Raw genomic sequence first — 19016 nt, 5'->3', positions numbered from 1 at the left:
AAAAGCATTCCAAGTTAAGCTGGTTGAGAGAATGCCAAGCGTGTGCAAACACTTTTTTTGGTTACTACATGATTCCATATATGTTATTTCATAGTTTGTCTTCACTAATATTCTACAATGTCGAAAATAGTACAAATAAAGGGAAAACCCTTGAATGAGTATGTGGACAAACTTTTGACTTAAACGCTATATATCCTAATGCAAACGTAATTGCTTTAAAAGTATGAAGTCATGTATTTGTGTGTTGTTTTTGAAAAGCTTTCAGCTTTGTTCAGATCTCAGAAAACTTGGTATTTGCAATCTCGAGCCCAAACGCGCGTCGCCCTCTGCATGTGTGGGGGTCTGATAACATTTTCTCGGTGTTTTAAGCGGTGTGATCAATTCATGGGCAAGATGCGTAGGTCCCAGAGCATCCACACCCACTTAACTACCAAGTCACGACGTTTAGGAAGGGGAGTGGTTGTTGTTTACTGACGTGTAGGGAAACTCTTTATGAACACATCTGCATATTCTACAACTTTAAATGCCTCTCCAGTTTGTAGGCTAATAGTGAGATGACAGCTAATGCTGAGGGGGATAGTGGCATCTGATATGGGTAGCCGCTAGAGAGTCTGAAACGGCGATGACTATGGAGGTTCCGACTCGGATTGTGAGAAATCAACCTACTTCAGACCCGAGCATTTCGCTTGATGTACTGTAAGGAAGTGCTATTTCTTATGCAGGTGACCAGCCTACTGCTATTACATTGCTATAACTGAGACAACGTATTTTCACAGTAAAACATGTTAGGTCCCATACAGGATAGCTCCCACACCCACACACACAGCACACACACATTACACACACTAACTGCCGAGGACACACAGATAAGACATACACCCACACATTGGGAGGAAGAGACAGCCTTGACTTGCAGAAACCAGCGCACACACCTAATCTCCTTTCTAGCCGAACATTGTGTGACTGAGGACAGCGCACACACCTAATCTCCTTTTTAGCTGAACATTGTGTGGCAAAGAACAAGACTCAGAGGGATGACGGACGGCCCAACAGGGCCAATCCAAGAAGACTACACCTCAGCCTGAACCAACCCGAAGACCCGATCTTCTAGAATCAACCTACTTTCTGTTCTGTATATGAGACATGTGCACTCTGTTATCTGCGCTCTTTTCTGCTGGTTCCTTAAGAACCGAATGAAATGGGCCCGTATACGTTGTACCAGATATCTTTACTCATAATTAAACTGTCACTTGTCATACAATAGACCACCTTGTCTGAATCGATCCTTGACCGGCTCACCCTCCTACATATCCCATTATTAACAGAAACTTGGTAGCAGAGGATGGTTAGTAACGACCCAGTCCAGAGTGGTTGATGTGGGTGTGAGGGGGCGAGTTGGTGAAAGGACGGTTCCCCGGAGGACAGGTGAAAACCATTCGGGGGTGGACAACAATTCTGCTCAACTCGGGAAACTGATCTCTGGTCGACCACAAAATAAGGTAAGCAAAACCTGTTTTATCAAACTTTGCATATTGTCGAATAGTCATACCAAATTACGATCAGTAGTACCGAGTGTGGGTAAGAATTTTTGTGTAAATTTTATATAAATAATGGACTTGAAATTGACAGTGAAGTAAACATATGTGGTAATTAGAATATCCCGATAGTCCGGCATGAGAACGGTCCGGTGGCAGACACCGGTAAGGGATGAGTAGTAGTTAGAATATTCCGATAGTCCGGCATGAGAACGGTCCGGTGGCAGACACCGGTAAGGGATATTTAGTAGTAGACCTAATATTAATAGAATATTCTGATAGTCCGGCTGTGAACGGTCTGGTGGCAGACACCAGTAAGGAATAAATAATATAGTCTAGGATAGATTTTCACCGATAGTCCGGCTAGTGACCGGTCCAGCTGTGTCTGGTAAGGTGGTCTATTATTGAGTATTGATGTGACCAGGATTATATTCTATGTATAAGTGATATTCGTTCGGGCGTCTGAAAAAGGGCGTGATCAGTTTTATCATTAACATCTGAGTATGATTCGATCATTCATCTGCAAAAGATAAATCCAATTAGTGTTTTAGATAGAACCAATAGCCGGTAGTGTCCGGTGAGGTTAAAATCCAATAGCTGGTAGTGTCCGGTGAGGTGTCTACAATAGATTAATGTATGATTAAGATATGTTGGACTGAAAAGTCCGCTTTGTGTTGTGGCCAGAATGAATGTGATAAATGTACTAATGTGTGATGTCATAGAATAAGATGTTCTAATTGAACAATTGTGTTTAAAACTATGTCCATGTAATAATATTTGTGTGTTGACTATAGACTAAATGTAAACGGCGTTTCACAAGTCCCTGATATTATTACCAATATTTAAAATTATTGTGAGAAAAGTATTTCCTAAAAAAAAAAAAAAAAAAAATCTCTATTATCCAAATTGTTAAAACATAGTTTATGTTGATAATCATTTCCTGAATTAGGGGCTCGTGTTTAATCATTAAAACATTATTGTTTAAAATTCTGGATATATGACGGAGAGGCTCTGAGTTAAGACAGAGTACGAGTAATAGTGTCTCCTAAGAATACATCACTGGCACGAGCCAGTGACGGGCTAAGTATATCCAAAGAGTGTACAAAATATTTCTAAAAAAACACGTCAAATCAGCACCTAAGACAGGTGGAGGAGAGGTTTGGCATTACACACAAGTTTGGCTCTGTGTATAGGCCGCAATCGCAGGGCCTTGTGGAACGCTGTAATCAAAATCTGAAAGCTAAGATAGCTAAAGTGTGTGCAGGGACACATCTTTCACCCCATGAAATAATGACAGGTAGAGTAATGCCAGGGCCACCAAGAGAGGGAGGTCATATGCCCCCTCTTGATGTGCACCAAATAGGGATGTCTGACTATGTGAAGAAATTGACGGAATTGTCTGCAGCTCTCTCCAAACAGATACACCGTGTCGCAGAGAGGGAGCTGACTGACGTCCCGGAACAACCAAGGGTAAAAGTTGGGGACTGGGTAAGGATCAAGGTCCACAAGAGAAAGTGGGCTGATCCCAGGTGGACTGGACCGTACGAAGTGAAGGAGGTTACTTCACACTCAGTCCAGGTCAAAGGTAAATTAGGCGCACCTTGGCACCACCTGACACATTGTACACCAGCCCCAACCCCTGCCAGAACTCTGGCTGAAGTAAGAAGTGATTTACTCACATCCAATTCGAATTCAAATTCTGACATCCCTCCCGTCTGATCATGTGGAGGAGACTCCCATCCTCAGATGATAGGGACACTAGAGTAGCACCATGGGCTAGAAGGGCTAGGAGACCATGGGAAAGACTGGGTTGTTCTGGCCCATTGTTTGTCCTAATTATAGTCAATGTTGTTTTGACATTGGGAGTAATGATATGGGCAGCCCAGCGTATAATCACTGACCAGGAACAGACTACCCAGCTAAACATCACCAATGCTTCAATATTCTCGGATACGCATGTTCTGTCTAAACGTCAAGTTCAGAATAATGACTTTGAGTGTACTGCAGAATTGATTAGGTCAGCTACTCTGTGTATCCCGCCTAACGCTACTACCACTGTTATACTTACCTGGGGTGTTATTGGAAGCCCAGGTGGCGGTTATGGTACTCATGCAATCAGTTGGTCTAGATCAGTGTGGTACATGACAGAAGGGGGGTATAATAAATGGACGTGGAAGAATTTAGTGGCAGAGACTGGTCCTGACTGGTCTAGCTGGACAGTGCATCAGATGGCACTCCTGTGGCGGAGCAGGTTGACGTTAACTAAAGTTACAACTGGTTTGAAATTGGTAATCAAACACAGGGAAGGTGGTATGACTTATGACCTCCATTGTAACTTTCCTTTGTGGTCTGATCAGCCTCATTGGAAAGCCATTTGGATGGAGAATCTAGGGTAATTTGTAATACTGATATTAAGGTAATTTAATACAAAAAGGCAGTGAAATTTACATTATAGTGTCATTATATTTTCTCTGATGAACGTGGTGTGAAAATTTAGCTAGGATAAGTTTTATTTATGGTAGACTCATGTTAAGTATTTGGGACATATTTTGAGCAAACAGGGCAGGGAAGAAATTGAGATATTTGTGTTTGGTTTTAACACCTGTGTATAGGGGGTGCCATTTGAATATTTAATTTGTGGTCATGGGTAATACGGTTTGTTTTTATTTTTTATTTTTTAAAGGTAAATTAATTATAGTGGGGTTTAATTAACCTATATAAGGACTTTAGAAAGTGCCACCATAGACATGTTTTTCAAAAAAAAAAAAATCCATGAGTTTAGATAAAGCCAAACAGTGAGACATTTAGTTCAAATTTGGAAACATGAGAAAACGAGCTACAGACAGATAAGGGGAAAAGGCAGACAGAAGAGCCCTCCCCTGCACTGCAGAGACCTTGAAGGTTGGAGAGCAGAGAGGATAAGTTTTAAAAGGGAGCCAGGACGAGCAAAGATAACAGAATGTGTAGATAACAGTTACTGAGTGGAGACAAAAGGGAGAATTGGACATGTGGAAAATGAAAGGGGCGCTCCTACATGATAATGTCAGAACAGAAGGATAATATACTAATCTTACCTAAGTCATTATTTAGAGTAGGTAAGGTTGTTACCTGGGCAGAGCCAGGTATCAAAAGGGGGATGGGTAAATTGTGGTCTAGGATAGGATGGGGCCTATTGGATAAGAAACTAAATATATAATCAGATAAAACATATGAGAAACTGTTTGTTAACCAAGCCTGTATGTCCAGGATTTTATGCATTACAGGTGAACTACAGGTGAAGTCACTCAATCCAGTCCCAGAGGCTTGTTGGGGGGACCATACAAGGACTCCTGGTGACAGCTAGCTGAAAGAGCTACCCGGATTCATATCGCACGGGGGAGGGTAGGACACATGACACTGTCGAACAATAAACAGTGTTCGAGAGGAGAACTGGAATTAACAGAATTCCGGGGGCCATCTCTCGAATGAAGTAACCCTCCCTGTCCTGTCACCCCTGTTTTTGTTCATAGAAGTGAAGATGTGTCTGGCTCTTGCTAGTGATGTGTTCTCTGGGAGAGGGTGGGGCTTTACAGGAGTGTCAGTGTACCTGTGTAATGGGGGAGGGTGTCCATATGGGGATTACATGATAACCAACTTGGGACAATTCTAGGATTGGAGAAGAGGGTATTCTTATAGCATAGGGGATCCCACAAAGGTGGATAGGTTTTCCATCATATGGGGAAAACCTGGGAGCACTGTTGAACTTTGTAAAGGTGATGAAATCCTACTAACCATCAAAACTATTAAGCTCTCTGATGCAGGCACTTACACCCTCGGACTACAAAGGACCGGGACAGACACGATGGGTGTGTTTTCTATTAGGGAGCTGCCAAAACCAGAGGTCCCAGACGAACCAGGGCCAGACACACTCCTCTACCACCCCTGGACCGAACCTGCCACCTACCACCACTGTGTTAAAAAATCCCATTCAGGTAATTAATGTTAGAGACTACACAGCTATTGATCAATTAGGCACTGAGACTGGTTTTGATGGTAGGGACAATTTGTGGCTGTCTTATATGAGGTACACAGCTAAAACCCTGAGAAGAAAGGACTGCACTATTTGTAGTCATGCTAGACTTGTTCTGGCTACACACCCATTTGCTATAGGAGAAGGAGAGGGGTGGTTGTGTATTCTGAGAGGTTTTTACCAGGTTCAGCCCAATTCAACCCTCTGTTCCTCTTTGAGCCTTGTGTTTCCTACAGTACCTCCTCACTGGGCCCCTTGGGGTGTTAAGGCATATGGGGGCAATTACAGTTGCATCACGGGTACAGGTAATGGCATGGACTATGGGAGATTGCCTGAAGCTGATTGCAGCAGTAACATAACCATTTATGCCACTTGGCCAGTTACAGGCCTAAACCAAACTAGTGGTCTGGCTGATGTGTGGTGGATATGTGGACCCAAAAGAGTACTGAGACCCATTCTTAGAGGAGACTGGCAAGGTATGTATGCTCTGACCAGTTTGATAATTCCACTGACCATTGTTGATGTTACTTCTGAACAGCTGTTGGGTTCTGTATCCAGGGGACCTGAAAACATTCCATCCCATGGGAGACATAGATGTAGTGCTCCATGGACAGAGGATGTAGTTGACATACACACTAACCTGTTGAGAGTGCCAATGGGGGTTCCTCATGAGTTTCAGGCCTTGGGTAGGAATGATGGACTCTGGCACTTACTACCTATTATAGGTCCAGCCATAGTGGATGCTAGACGGACTGCATGGATCAGTTATATCTACTATAATCAACAGCGTTTTGTGAATTACCCCCGTGATGCACTCACTGGTCTGTCTGAACAGCTTGAGGCCACATCTAGGGTTGCCAGACAGTCTGCAAGATGTTTGGTGAACAATGTTGCACGTATATTCCTAATAACACCACTCCAGATGGTGGTATAGCTAAGGCCTTTAATGGGCTTGGTGCACTATCTGCTGAGATGAGGACCATGGCGGGGGTGGAGGAGTCTGGACTGTTCTTTTGGTTGGGAGCCTGGTTTGGTAAGTACACTGGTATGGTGGTTACTGGATTTCTGACCCTAATTCTTGTATTTTTATTATTGATGTGTTGTGCTGCTTGCATCATACCGTGTTTTAAGAAGTCTGTTACAGATGTGACTCTAACATGTTTAATCCCATTAATGACTACGGATAACCCCAGTTGTAATTGCTCTGCCTGGGATGCTGTCTATCCCATGACTAAATCTACTGCTAGGAAACCATTGTTTTCCAACAAGGTTGCCAGGGCACATTTCACCTGTGTCAAAATGACGGGAGGCGGTACTAATGTGGGACAGGTTCCTGGGAATTGGTGTCTGGATACAATCAACATTGTTGGGAGTTTCAGTCCAATATCCAGAGCAGATGTGAGGTGGTGGTGTGGCAACACTGTCCTGTTTGATAAATTACCCTCCAATACTACTGGAAGCTGTGCACTTGTTACTCTCCTTTTGCCTGTTTCTATCTACCCTACAGAGGCTGGAGACCTCATCCTTAGGGTCCAGAGGGTGAACCCTGAATATTGGAGGGGACGTTCCAGGCGTGCCACCACCCCATCTAGTGGTGATCCGACGTACATAGACGCCATTGGAGTCCCAAGGGGAGTTCCTGACGAGTACAAGTTGGTGGATCAGGTGGCAGCTGGGTTTGAGTCCTCCATTTGTTGGTGGTGCACTGTTAATAAAAATGTGGATAGAATACATTCCAGAATCGCATTGCAGTGGATATGCTACTGGCAGAGAAAGGTGGAGCTTGCACTATGTTTGGTGAACAGTGTTGTACTTTCATCCCTAATAACACAGCCTCCGATGGTAGCTTGACCGTAGCCCTAGAAGGTTTGAGGACTCTTAATGGTAAAATGAAATCTCATTCTGGGATTGATACCTCAATGTGGGACTCCTGGATGAGTGCCTTTGGTAAATATAAAACCCTGGTCTCCTCCATTTTGGTCTCCATTTCGGTGTTCGCGGCCATTTTGGTTCTCTGTGGATGCTGTTGCATTCCATGTATCCGTTCCCTCACCACTAGGGTTATCTCTAGAGCTATTGACCCTTCCCCCCTTTCCCAGATGTTTCCTCTGCTTGCTAATGACCTGCCCGAATTTGAGGATGAGGTTGAGAGTGCCTACTAGGTTTTGTTTTTCTTTTCATGAAATGCTATGACTGCTGAAATAAGGGATAATGAGTGACACCCTAGTGGGTGTCAAAAAGGGGGGCTTAAATTTCACATCATTTTCTTTTGTTCTGTTTTTGAATGAGCTGTTGTTCTCTTTTGACATGAGGGTTGCAAGTTCCTAGGTGGCTGGTAGCCAATCTAGTACATAGTGGGATCGAATGGAGAACATGAAGGTATTTTAAACTTTGTAATTGTTAGCCTAGTTTATGTCACATCTCTTAGGAGATGTGAAGAGAGGGAATCACAAAACTTTTCCTTCTGGGAAAAGTTTTCTTTTTGTGTCTGGATCTAGTTAGGTTGTGTCACGTCTCTGGGGAGACGTGAAGAGAGGGATTTGTAAGGAAGTGCTATTTCTTATGCAGGTGACCAGCCTACTGCTATTACATTGCTATAACTGAGACAACGTATTTTCACAGTAAAACATGTTAGGTCCCATACAGGATAGCTCCCACACCCACACACACAGCACACACACATTACACACACTAACTGCCGAGGACACACAGATAAGACATACACCCACACATTGGGAGGAAGAGACAGCCTTGACTTGCAGAAACCAGCGCACACACCTAATCTCCTTTCTAGCCGAACATTGTGTGACTGAGGACAGCGCACACACCTAATCTCCTTTTTAGCTGAACATTGTGTGGCAAAGAACAAGACTCAGAGGGATGACGGACGGCCCAACAGGGCCAATCCAAGAAGACTACACCTCAGCCTGAACCAACCCGAAGACCCGATCTTCTAGAATCAACCTACTTTCTGTTCTGTATATGAGACATGTGCACTCTGTTATCTGCGCTCTTTTCTGCTGGTTCCTTAAGAACCGAATGAAATGGGCCCGTATACGTTGTACCAGATATCTTTACTCATAATTAAACTGTCACTTGTCATACAATAGACCACCTTGTCTGAATCGATCCTTGACCGGCTCACCCTCCTACATATCCCATTATTAACAGTACCCATGCTGAAGAACAGGGACTATCAGCATAAGTGAGTTATTTAATGTAACATAATATGCATTATGCCTTTCATTAGTGCCTAAAGAAAGTATTCAGACCTCTTGACTTTTTCCACATTTGTTACGTTACAGCCTTATTCTAAAATTTATTACATAAAACTATTTCCTGAGCAATCTACACACAATACCCCGTAATGACAACGCGAAAACTGGATTTTATAAATGTTTACAAATTCAATAAAAATAAACATACCTTATTTACATAAGAATTCAGACCCTTTGCTATGAGACTCGAAATTGAGCTCAGGTGCATCCTGTTTCCATTGATCATCCTTGATGTTTCTACAACTTGATTGAAGTCCATCTGTGGGAAATTCAATTGATTGGACATGATTTGGAAAGGCACACACCTGTCTATATAAGGTCCCACAGTTGACAGTGCATGTCAGAGCAAAAACCAAGCCATGAGGTCGAAGGAATTGTCCGTAGAGCTCCGAGACAGGGTTGTGTCAAGGCACAGATCTGGGAAAGGGTACCAAAACATTTCTGCAGCATTGAAGGTGCTAAAGAACACAGTGGCCTCCATCATTATTAAATGGAAGAAGTTTGGAACCAGCAAGACTCTTCCTAGAGCTGGCCGCCCGGCCAATCTGAGCAATCGGATTAGCACTCCACCAATTAGGACTTTTATGGTAGTGGCCAGACGGAAGCCACTCCTCAGTAAAAGGCAGTTGACAGTGCGCTGGGAGTGTGACTGTGAGAAACAAGATTTTCTGGTCTGATGAAATCAAGATTGAACTCTTTGTCCTGAATGCCAAGCTCCAGAGCGCTCAGAACCTAAGACTGGGGCAAAGGTTCACCTTCCAACAGGACACAACCCTAAGCACACCGCCAAGACAACGCAGGAGTGGCTTTGGGACAAGTCTCTGAATGTCCATGAGTGGCCCAGTCAGAGCCCGGACTTGAACCTGATCTAACATCTCTGGAGAGACCTGAATATAGCTGTGCACCAACGCTCCCCATCCAACCTGACAGAGCTTGAGAGAATCTGCAGAGCGGAATGGGAGAAACTCCCCAAATACAGGTGTGCCAAGCTTGTAGCGTTATACCCAGGAAGACTCAAGGCTGTAATCGCTGCCAATAAAGTACTGACTAAAGGGTCTGAATACTTATGTAAATGTGATGTTTCAGTTATTTTGTATAAATTTGCAAAAAATTCTAACAAACAGTTTTTGCTTTGTTGTTATGGGTTTTTGTGTGTAGTTTGAAGGGGGATGACTATTTAATACATTTTAGAGTAAGGCTGTAACCTAACAAAATGTGGAGGAGGTTAAGGGGTCTGAATACTTTCCGAAGACACTAAGGTACACCCATATATAATAATTTTCCAACGACTTGAAGAAAAATGATTGTAAACTTGGCTTAACTGGAGAAAACGTACTTACAATATTTTACATGAGCATTTTAAACTTGAGCACATTTTTGAAAATGTAGCCTACACTCAGTGGCTGATTTACCATTCGGAAGAAGAGGTAATTGCCTCAGGCATCCAAGTCATCAAGGGTCTTTGTGAGCTGAGGAGGTTCCACTAGAGGTTCTGACAATGCGAGATCTGGTAGACATACTCTTACATTACCTGCTCTCATTGGAAGACGAGTGGAGATTTGGAATGGTAGTTCAGGGAGGCCTTCTCTTTCAGACCTAGATTTTAAGAATCACATATTTGTGTTCTTCCTCCACATTATGGGACAGCTGTTTGTCTGTGACCTAAAGGAGAAGAGCATCTCAGGTCTTAAAGTTTTCTAACCTTTATACAAATTCTCAGTTAATAAAGGTGTAAATCACACTTGGTCTAACACACTTGGTCTAACACACTTGGAGACAATTCGATATCCTCTTACACCTGTGTTAGGTCGACTATTTCACCAATTACCGCCAGTGTCCACCATTCATAGGGTGCTTCAACCAGATATACTCTGTCAGTAACCTTGTTCATACATCCCAGGCAGTCACTGTCTCTCAGTGATTGTTTGCTCACATGAGGCTTCTTTAGCAACACACTTCCTGAACAGGAGCTGTCAGGTGAATTATTAACAGCAACCCTGTATGATTGAGCTGGCTGCTATTGGCAGGAGCTGGAGAGGGAAAGACAGATAAGGTGAGGTGTAGGCCATTCAGACAGGAGGGAAATGGGTTTCTCTCCCAGGATGTCACTGACAGAGGCTCCATATCACCTGGTGACACAGGAAACCCTTCTGTGGTTACCTTGTCAATCTGTCATGAATGACTGAACAAGATTAATCTCTCTTTAGCTAATTAAATGCTATGTTCGGGGAACAATAAATAATGGTAGGGCTAAAGGGCACTGGAGTTTTCTGAATACAGCAATCTATCTCCTTTATTTAACACAATTTTTGTTTAACACATGGATTTTGTTATTACGTAGGCTATCCATTACTGAAATATAAACCTGTTCATGAAGAGGGGAGTTCTGTGTGGTAGATACTAGAGAACTGAAGTGACGTGTGAACTGTGCGACCACAGTTTCTGCTACGGCACCACTGACTGCAGAGTTTGATCAAATGCAGAGTGGGCTCATTGAGTTGAATCCTGATACATCTATCATGGTACGTGACTAATGGTATAAAGTCTCAGAAATCTTACCAATACCATAAATGTAAAAAAAGCCATAACCTTCCTTTAGATTAACATGGCTGTCGGATACTCTTAGTGTGTCTAGCACATGTTGGCAGGTTCCACAACATATCCTACAACACTATTGATATAGTGTTGTAGGATATGGAGCCCACTACGGCACTACCAACTGATTTGACTGATTGTGTAGCTTAAGATATTCTTTAATGGTTGGTCCCCAAGAGTTTAGTTGGTGAGGCATATCCCAATTTGACCAGCCCCATTAAGCTCAAGTGGAATGATTTCCATGGTTTGGAGAAATATTAGACTAAATGGCTTTTAAAAATGAAATGACAACCAATTTGATGCTGAAGCAAGTTGAGTCAAAATGAGTTCTACTATTGAAGGTTGCAGCTGTCTTAGCCAACAGGTCAGATTTAGAGCTACATTCAACTCACACCATTCAGTCTTTATAAATTACAATTTTTACAGCTGATTGAGTATCCTGAAAAGCTTCTGCACACCCCATATCAGCTTCTCAACTGACCCATGTTTATGTCCTAGATAATCTCTCCAGAAACACCAACTGTCAGTCCTGTTTTCCTTTGATTACAGGGTGTTCGTCAATAGAAGTGTAACATTGGAGAACATCAAATGCTATGGCTTTGACATGGACTACACGCTGGCAGGTAGGTTCATTTAGTAGCCCAGTACACCTACTCCAACAAAGAGATGTACTGGTAAAGGGCAACAAAAAAGGCCGAAAATATGGAAATCTAGTAGCTGTGTCTCACAGATTTAAGTATATGAGCATACAAATATTGTAACATTTCCACTGATGAATGTACTGACAGTTTATGTGTGTGTGTAGCGTATAAGTCTCCTGACTATGAGGATCTAGGCTTTGAGCTGCTCAGAGACAGGCTGGTGTCTATAGGCTATCCCCATGAGCTACTGCGTTACAACTACGACCCCACCTTCCCCACTCGGTAAGTTCTCTCATTCTGTTGATCTCACACACATTTACATACTGTTTATGTTTATGTATGTTTAGTTTGGTAGTAAATAACGTGACCCGGTACTCACAAAGACATGGGGTAGATGCAAACCATGGTTAGTTAGGATGGGACTCTTTATGGGAGTCTACTTATGAAATTACCCCTAACCATTCTTTTTTTAAACCATTTGTGGCTCTGTGCAGTCTATTTTCTGTGTCCTTGGCCCAGGGTGACACTGCTGGAGAAACATCTGACATTTTACAATTTAATTAGTACAAACAGACCTCCTGCAGAGACTTTCCCCAAAGGCCTGGTAACAGTATAACAAGATCGGTCAAAATAGAGGAGAAATAAAAAGTAACCTACTGATTATATCAACAACAACCACACATCTAAAATATATAATATTGCCCTCTCCAATCCATTCCTCTCTCTGCATAACTTTATTCATCCCAATCACTCCTCCCTCCTTTCTAGTGGCCTGGTGTTTGACACAATGTATGGGAACTTGCTGAAGGTGGACTCCAATGGAAACATTCTGTTGTGCAGTCATGGCTTCACATTTCTAAAAAGGTGAGTGCTTCCATCACAGAAAATACAATTTTGTGTGTGTGGTGATGACTTGTTCTGAGTATACTGTTTTGTCATTTTGTAAAAGGTTGTCCTTGGGTCAACTGTCACTGAGAACATATCTGCCCAATTGATTTACAAAGTAATCTAAGCGGGGAGCATTTAAGATTTTAGTCATTGAGCACAGAGGTTCCCAAACTTTTTTTTCACTCAGGCCCACCTCCCAGCATTGGGGAACAGAGGATGTTGGAGACGGAAGAGAGCTTGATCCTGACCTTGGTCAGATCTAGCTGTGAGCATGTGTCTCAGTAAGCCTACATACTGCTGTTATATTCAGCCTTCAACACAAAACAGCCCCCATTGTCCTGATTCCTTCATGGAGGACTGACAAATGACTGCAAAATGCCCCCCAATAACTTGTGTTTCACAAACAACATGATACACTACAAGGTGTGCAGGAATGTTCAAAGGTTTTTCTAAACATTTAATTGGATGCAGAATAGCAGCACTGTTTTGGAATCCTTCACTCTTCCAGTGGCTTACAATGGTGATGTAGCCAGCTCACGAATATTAAAAAGTATATTTATATCCAGCACCTGGTTCCATGGGATTTGCAAATGAATGTCTATGCGTGTGTTTAGGTGTGTGTTATTGCATGATTGTGTTCCTTTTGAGTTTGTGGTGTATGTAGGACTGTGTGTCTTGTTTTTTTTATTGTGAGACTTGATTATACTTCAGTTAGACATGTATTCAGAGGGAACTTGGGCCTGCCCATCCTCCATTCATAAATCAGGCTTTAGATTCCTTTGGGATCCCCAACCAGCAGCTAAGCTATCGAGAGGCTCCGGTTGCATTTCAATTCCACTCTATATCCACTGCATCTCTGCCTCATACTCTTACAGTGAGGCAGTTGTGATGCTTCAATGGCAAATGCCTGTGGATGTTTCTATCTCCAGCTCTTGATCGAACTTCAACACACCTACAAAAGCTGCAATTGACAGAATCTAAACGTGTAAATGCTGGTATTTTCAAATGATGTCTTAACATAGTCATGAGACTCAAAGAGAGGTCTTGTCATTGATGGTGCTGGTGGGTTAAGTGCAACCTGGACGTTATCTGTTGGCTCAGTGGGTTCTCCCAGAATGACTCATCATCTGGAAACGCCCCAACAGCAACTGTTTGTTGTTATTGGGGAGGTTGTCAGACCGGGTGTGTACACAGTATGCATGTTTTTGTTAGAGGTCGACCGATTATGATTTTTCAATGCCGATACCGATTAATTTGCCGATTTAAAAAAAATAAAATAAAAAATGTATTTGTAATAATGACAATTACAACAATACTGAATGAACACTTATTTTAACTTAAAATAATACATCAATAAAAATCCATTTAGCCTCAAATAAATAATGAAACATGTTCAATTTGGTTTAAATAATGCAAAATCAAAGTGTTGGAGAAGAAAGTAAAAGTGTAATATGTGCCATGTAAAAAAAGCTAACGTTTAAGTTCCTTGCTCAGAACATGAGAACATATGAAAGCTGGTGGTTCCTTTTAACATGAGACTTCAATATTCCAAGGTAAGAGGTTATAGGTTGAAGTTATAGTATTTATAGGACCATTTCTCTCTATACAATTTGTATTTCATATACCTTTGACTATTGGATGTTCTTATAGGCACTTTAGTATTGCCAGTGTAACAGTATAGCTTCCGTCCCTTTCCTCGCTCCTACCTGGGCTCGAACCAGGAACACAACGACAACAGCCACCCTCGAAGCAGTGTTACCCATGCAGAGCAAGGGGAACAGCTACTCCAAGTCTCAGAGCGAGTGACGTTTGAAACGCTATTAGCGCTCACCCCGGTAACTAGCTAGACATTTCACATCGGTTACACCAGCCTAATCTCGAGAGTTGATAGGTTTGAAGTCATAAACAGTGCAATGCTTGAAGCACAACGAAGAGCTGCTGGCAAAACGCACGAAAGTGCTGTTTGAATGAATGCTTATGAGCCTGCTGGTGCCTACCATCGCTCAGACTGCTCTATCAAATCATAGACTTAGTTATAACATAATAACACACAGAAATACGAGCCTTTGGTCATTAATATGGTCGAATCCAGAAACTATCATTTTGAAAACAAAACGTTTATTATTTCAGTGAAATACAGAACTGTTCGGTATTTTATCTAACGGGTAGCATCCCTAAGTCTAAATATTGCTGTTACATTGCACAACCTTCAATGTTATGTCATAATTACGTACAATTCTGGCAAATTAGTTCGCAATGAGCCAGGCGGCCCAAACGGTTGCATATACCCTGACTCTGCGTGCAATGAATGCAAGAGAAGTGACACAATTTCACCTGGTTAATATTGCCTGCTAACCTGGATTTATTTTAGCTAAATATGCAGGTTTAAAAATCTATACTTCTGTGTATTGATTTTAAGAAAGGCATTGGTTAGGTACAATCGTACAACGATTGTGATTTTTTTGCGAATGCGCTTTTGTTAAATCATCCCCCTGCATTGCATCGATTATATGCAACGCAGGACACGCTAGATAAACTAGTAATATCATCAATCATGTGTAGTTAACTAGTGATTATGATTGATTGATTGTTTTTTTTATAAGAAGTTTAATGCTAGCTAGCAACTTACCTTGGCTTCTTACTGCATTTGCTTATCAGGCAGTCTCCTCGTGGAGTGCAATGAGAGGCAGGTGGTTAGAGCGTTGGACTAGTTAACTGTAAGGTTGAAAGATTGAATCCCCGAGCTGACAAGGTAAAAATCTGTCGTTCTGCCCCTGAACAGGCAGTTAACCCACTGTTCCTAGGCTGTCATTGAAAATAAGAATGTGTTCTAAACTGACTTGCCTAGTTAGATAAAGGTGTAAAAAAAAAAAAAAAAAAAAAAAAAAAAAAAAAAAAAAAAAAAAAATTGCCAAATCGGTGTCCAAAAATACCGATTTCCGATTGTTATGAAAACTTGAAATCGGCCCTAATTAATCGGCCATTCAGATTAATCGGTCGACCTCTAGTTTATGTCATGATACAGGTCTTTGTATGCGTCTGTGGTTACTTCGCAGGACCACCCATATGTAAAATGTATGCATGCATGACTGTAAGTCGATTTGGAGAAAAGCGCCTGCTGAATGGTATATATTATTACTCTTAATTTGCTAGTTGAATGCATACTTTCCTTCTCTACAGGGACAAAATCCACGACTACTACCCCAACAACTTCATTCAGAGAGGCAACACTGACCGCTTCTATATCCTCAACACTCTCTTCAACCTTTCAGGTAGCTACAACAGTATTACTTTGTGTAGTTCTGTACAGTCATACTGCAAATAAAGTAATGGAGTTACTTTGTAATGCCCTCCGGATCCTCCCACAGAGACGTATCTGTATGGCTGCCTTGTGGAACTCTTCACCAGATGTAGCAGATATGTAAAGTGAGTGGAGCTTTTTCTCCTCCCTCTTCTCGTTGACCCTTTCTTTTTCTTTACAGCTGTGAGAATAGTAAAATCATTAAAAATGAACAATGTGACTGTCGTTTCTCTGCTTTTTTGTTTATCCAAGCTGCCAGAAAGGCTTCAAATATGGTGACTTGTTCATGTCATTCAGAAGTATGTTCCAGGATGTTCGTGATGCAATGGACTTTGTTCATGATACGGTCAGCATACTGTACATACCGTGCCATCCCGACACATACACACATTATGACACATTACTGTCTATGTCTTTGTGTAAAGACTGACTCCTTTTTGTCATATAGGGCATTCTGAAGGAAAGCACTCTGAAGAATTTGGATAAATATGTCGTCAGAGATGTGAGTGAAAATAACTTTGAAACTCCCTCAATTGATTCCATATTGGATAACCTTTATGGATACGGGATATTGTCAAAGTGCATTGGACATAATTTCTCTATCCAGAGGAAATTTCCCTCTCTTTTACTTCCTTCTCTTTACAGCCAAACTTGCCTGTTCTCCTGACTCGCATTAAGGAGGTGGCCAAAGTGTTCCTGGCGACCAACAGTGACTACAACTACACAGAGGTCAGATGTTAATGTTGCATGGTTTCATGGCACATGATGTCCATGTTATTCTATAAAGGATGTCCATTGTATTCAACACACAATGTCCATTCTATTCTATGAATGATGTCCATGTTATTCTATAAAGGATGTCCATTGTATTCGATACATGTCCATTATATTCTATACATGATGTCCATTCTATTCAACACACAATGTCCATTCTATTCTATACATGATGTCCATTCTATTCAACACACAATGTCCATTCTATTCTATGAATGATGTCCATTCTATTCAACACACAATGTTCATTCTATTCTATGCATGATGTCCATTCTATTCAACACACAATGTTCATTCTATTCTATGCATGATGTCCATTCTATTCAACACACAATGTTCATTCTATTCTATGCATGATGTCCATTGTATTCAATACATGTCCATTCTATTGTATTATTTTTCATATGAAGGATGTGTCTATGTTCTTTTCCTTAGGCTATCATGAAATACTTGCTCGAAACTCCACCAGGTGCCAAGGTTAGTCTAGGTGTCTCCAGTTTGAAATTAAGGAAAAAGGTTTTGGGGAACAAATTAATGAACAGTAATGAACGTTTCAATATTTTTTTCTTATAAGAACCCAAAGAAACAGTGGCGTGCATTCTTTGACCTTGTCGTCGTGGATACCAGGAAGCCACTGTTCTTTGCAGAGGGAACTGTGCTGAGACAGGTGGACACAGTAAGGCCCTTTGACTCAGTATCACATGGTGTGTATAGAAAACATCCTTTAACACACCACACAATTAGATAAAATGTTCTAATCTATCCAACATAGAACACAGGGAAGCTCCGCATCGGAACATACACTGGAGACCTCCAGCATGGAACAGTCTACTCTGGAGGTAAGATATTCCATTTTCGAATTGTTAAAAAAAGGTAATCTATTCTAGGAAGAGGGATGGAGAGGAAATGGGAAGACAGGAGAAAGGGATTAAGATGGGAGAGGAATAGTCACTTTCACCCATCTTGGTTTCAGTGGGTGTCACATCTCGTCAACTTTCCATCCTCTTATCTGTCCATTTCTCCCTCCAACTGTCTCTCCTCCCTGCAGGCTCCTCAGACATTGTATGTGACCTGCTGGATGTGAAGGGGAAGGACATCCTTTATGTGGGGGACCACATCTTTGGGGACATTCTGAAGTCCAAGAAGAGGCAAGGTTGGAAGACCTTCCTGGTGGTGCCTGAACTGGCCAAGGAGTTGCAGGTGTGGACAGAGAAGAGTCGTAAGTACAAACATGGTCAACCTCCTCTTCATGACCTCAGTGACCCTAACACTGACGTATCATATGCCATACACAGACATCACATGGCCACTTTGCAGACATTTTGTTAGGTCATGTAATCTTGAAGTTGAGGCCACCGTTTTGACGAGTGTTTCTCTTTTTTCTCAAGATCTCTTTGAAGAGCTGAAGCGTCTTGATGTCTTTTTAGCTGAGTTGTACAAGTGAGTGGGCATTTCCTCTGTTCTATGAGTGACACTTGTCTAGTATTGCATTTGTTAGTCTGACTGGCCTTTCCCCTCAGGCACCTGGACAGTAGCTGTCGAGAGTGCCCAGACATCAGTGCCATTCAGACCAGGATCAAGGTAAACCATGCCCACTGACACACAATCCCTCTCTGAGAAATGCTCTATCACATCCACACACCATCCACCAAGGTTATGTTTTTATGTGCTTCCCAGGCATATTTATCTGAAATGTTATCATAATTACACCTGAGTGAGAATTTGCTTTTGTCTGGCTGTGTTTTTCAATGTGTGGCTAACTGCATTTTGTGACTATGCCTCTGTCTTGTGTCTTACAGGTGGTGACCTATAGGATGGATCTTTCCTATGGCCAGATGGGCAGCCTGCTCCGGAGTGGCTCAAGACAGACTCTGTTTGCCAGCCAGCTCATGCGTTACGCTGACCTGTACTCTTCCACCTGCATTAACCTGCTCCACTATCCCTTCAGTTACCTGTTCAGAGCCCAATCTGTCCTGGTGAGTTTCAGTTCAGATA

At 42.0% G+C, this 19016-nt stretch overlaps 1 protein-coding gene across 1 annotated transcript; it reads left to right on the top strand.

The window, feature by feature from the left end:
- The first annotated feature begins 447 nt into the window (after positions 1-447).
- Positions 448-13510, top strand: 5ntc (Cytosolic purine 5-nucleotidase). Its single transcript, NM_001160531.1, is given in 7 exon segments — positions 448-691; positions 8715-8749; positions 11967-12040; positions 12223-12340; positions 12827-12922; positions 13134-13143; positions 13145-13510. Coding segments are annotated over 7 exon segments (489 nt in total). The 5' UTR covers positions 448-622; the 3' UTR covers positions 13232-13510.
- Positions 13511-19016: the final 5506 nt, after the last annotated feature.

This window comes from Oncorhynchus mykiss, chromosome Y (genome assembly GCF_013265735.2).
Source record: "Oncorhynchus mykiss isolate Arlee chromosome Y, USDA_OmykA_1.1, whole genome shotgun sequence".
NCBI lineage: Eukaryota > Metazoa > Chordata > Actinopteri > Salmoniformes > Salmonidae > Oncorhynchus > Oncorhynchus mykiss.
Note: the sequence above shows the minus strand (reverse complement) of the source record. Positions and strands in the feature narration are given on the sequence as shown.